The sequence below is a fragment of the Notothenia coriiceps genome, unplaced genomic scaffold (genome assembly GCF_000735185.1).
Source record: "Notothenia coriiceps isolate Sejong01 unplaced genomic scaffold, NC01 NC01_scaffold00007571, whole genome shotgun sequence".
In the NCBI taxonomy this organism is placed as follows: Eukaryota; Metazoa; Chordata; class Actinopteri; order Perciformes; family Nototheniidae; genus Notothenia; species Notothenia coriiceps.
In genome coordinates, this window is record NW_011340272.1 from 1,897 (window position 1) to 3,525 (window position 1,629).

Here is a 1,629-nt window from a genome sequence, read left to right on the forward strand (position 1 = left end):
ATACTTACAAGTTTTGTTCAGCAGAATAATTTCCACATTTTAACAACACTTATGATTTCTGAAGTAAAAAGCTAATGTTGGGCTATAAAGGAACTACAGCACGGTCACATGACGTCACACCACCACCGCTAAGCTAAAGGTGGCTAACGTTGGGCGTGATGACGTTTAGTCGTCTCATTTATACACTTGTTAGCAACCGCCGGTGGGGTATTAACTGACGTATTTTATGTCGTAGAACAAAACGTAAAAATCTCTTCAGCTTGTGTTGACCACAGACCTTATTTCAGGCTAACAACCAAAAAAAAAAAAAGACATCGACTTCCAGACGAGGGGACAGGAAGTGCTAAAATGCTGACTCATTTCCAGGTTTTGCTGACTCATTCCTGCACCACTCTACGGCTCATTGACAGAGTCACTTCCTGCGTTGGAGTTTATAACTCATCCTTGAGTTTAGAGTCTGTGTCCTCATCGTCCTCTTCTTCCTCCTCCCGCTCTTCTTCATCTCCCTCCTCATCATCTTCTTCTTCGTCTCCTTCCTCCTCCTCCTCATCCTTCTCCTCTTCCTCCTCGTCTTCCTCCTTCGCCTCGTCCTTCCTCTGATTGTCGTCTTCCTCGCGCTTCTTCCTCTCCTCCTCCTCTTGACTTTCCTTCATCTTCTTCTCCGCGTCCTGCAGAGGATTCACATGATGACAACGATATGAATAAATAAAATAACGTATAATTGATGATTCTGTGTTTGAATGGTCATTCAAATATAACCACTCTATAATAAAGTACATTGATTTAGTTTAATAAATGCTTTTTCTTTCACTAGAAAAACTAACTACTCAATTGACAAATGCATGAGCGAGATACATGCAGTCAAATAAAACTCTGCACTGACCTTAGTTTTACCCCACATGTCGTTTCCCACTTCCTCTGCCAGCTTTGGGTCGTTGGTGATCAGGAAGTTATCAAAAATGGTGCCGGACTTCACCTGCGTCAACAAGAAATCAACATTTACTGTTAGGAACTTCATAATAATAATTATAATAATAATAAATGAAATTTCTCAATAATAAGACGATCAGCTGCAGTTTCTTCTCACCTGCCACAAGTCCAGTCCGATCACGCCGATGCTGTCGTACTTATAGATCTCAGAATCAGCGGTGTACTCCGGGTTGTCGACCTCAGGGTGGACCCACTTGCCCTTGTAGGCCGGGTTAGTGATCTCTTTGGGGTTCCACTCTCCCTGTGAACAGCAGACAGAGAGGGGAATGTAAACATTTTGTTCTACAACAGAAAATATGTTAGTCTCCAAGTCTCTAAATGAGACTACTAAACGTCTTCACGCACAACATTAGCCTCCTTTAGCTTAGCGGTGGTGACGTGAAGTCATGTGACCGTGCTGTAGTTCCTTTATAGCCCAACATTAGCCGCCTTTAGCTTAGCGGTGGTGACATGAAGTCATGTGACTGTGCTGTAGTTCCTTTATAGCCCAACATTAGCCGCCTTTAGCTTAGCGGTGGTGACGTGAAGTCATGTGACCGTGCTGTAGTTCCTTTATAGCCCAACATTAGCCGCCTTTAGCTTAGCGGTGGTGACATGAAGTCATGTGACTGTGCTGTAGTTCCTTTATAGCCCAACATT

The 1,629-nt window shown here is 43.3% G+C and overlaps 1 protein-coding gene across 1 annotated transcript; it reads right to left on the reverse strand.

Annotated features, from left to right (window-relative positions):
- Nucleotides 1-319: 319 nt before the first annotated feature.
- Nucleotides 320-1,231, reverse strand: LOC104944137 (calreticulin-like; the record flags this gene model as incomplete). Its single annotated transcript, XM_010769614.1, has 3 exons — nt 320-668; nt 884-976; nt 1,088-1,231. Coding segments are annotated over 3 exons (474 nt in total), but the record flags the coding sequence as incomplete, so codon positions are not given.
- Nucleotides 1,232-1,629: the final 398 nt, after the last annotated feature.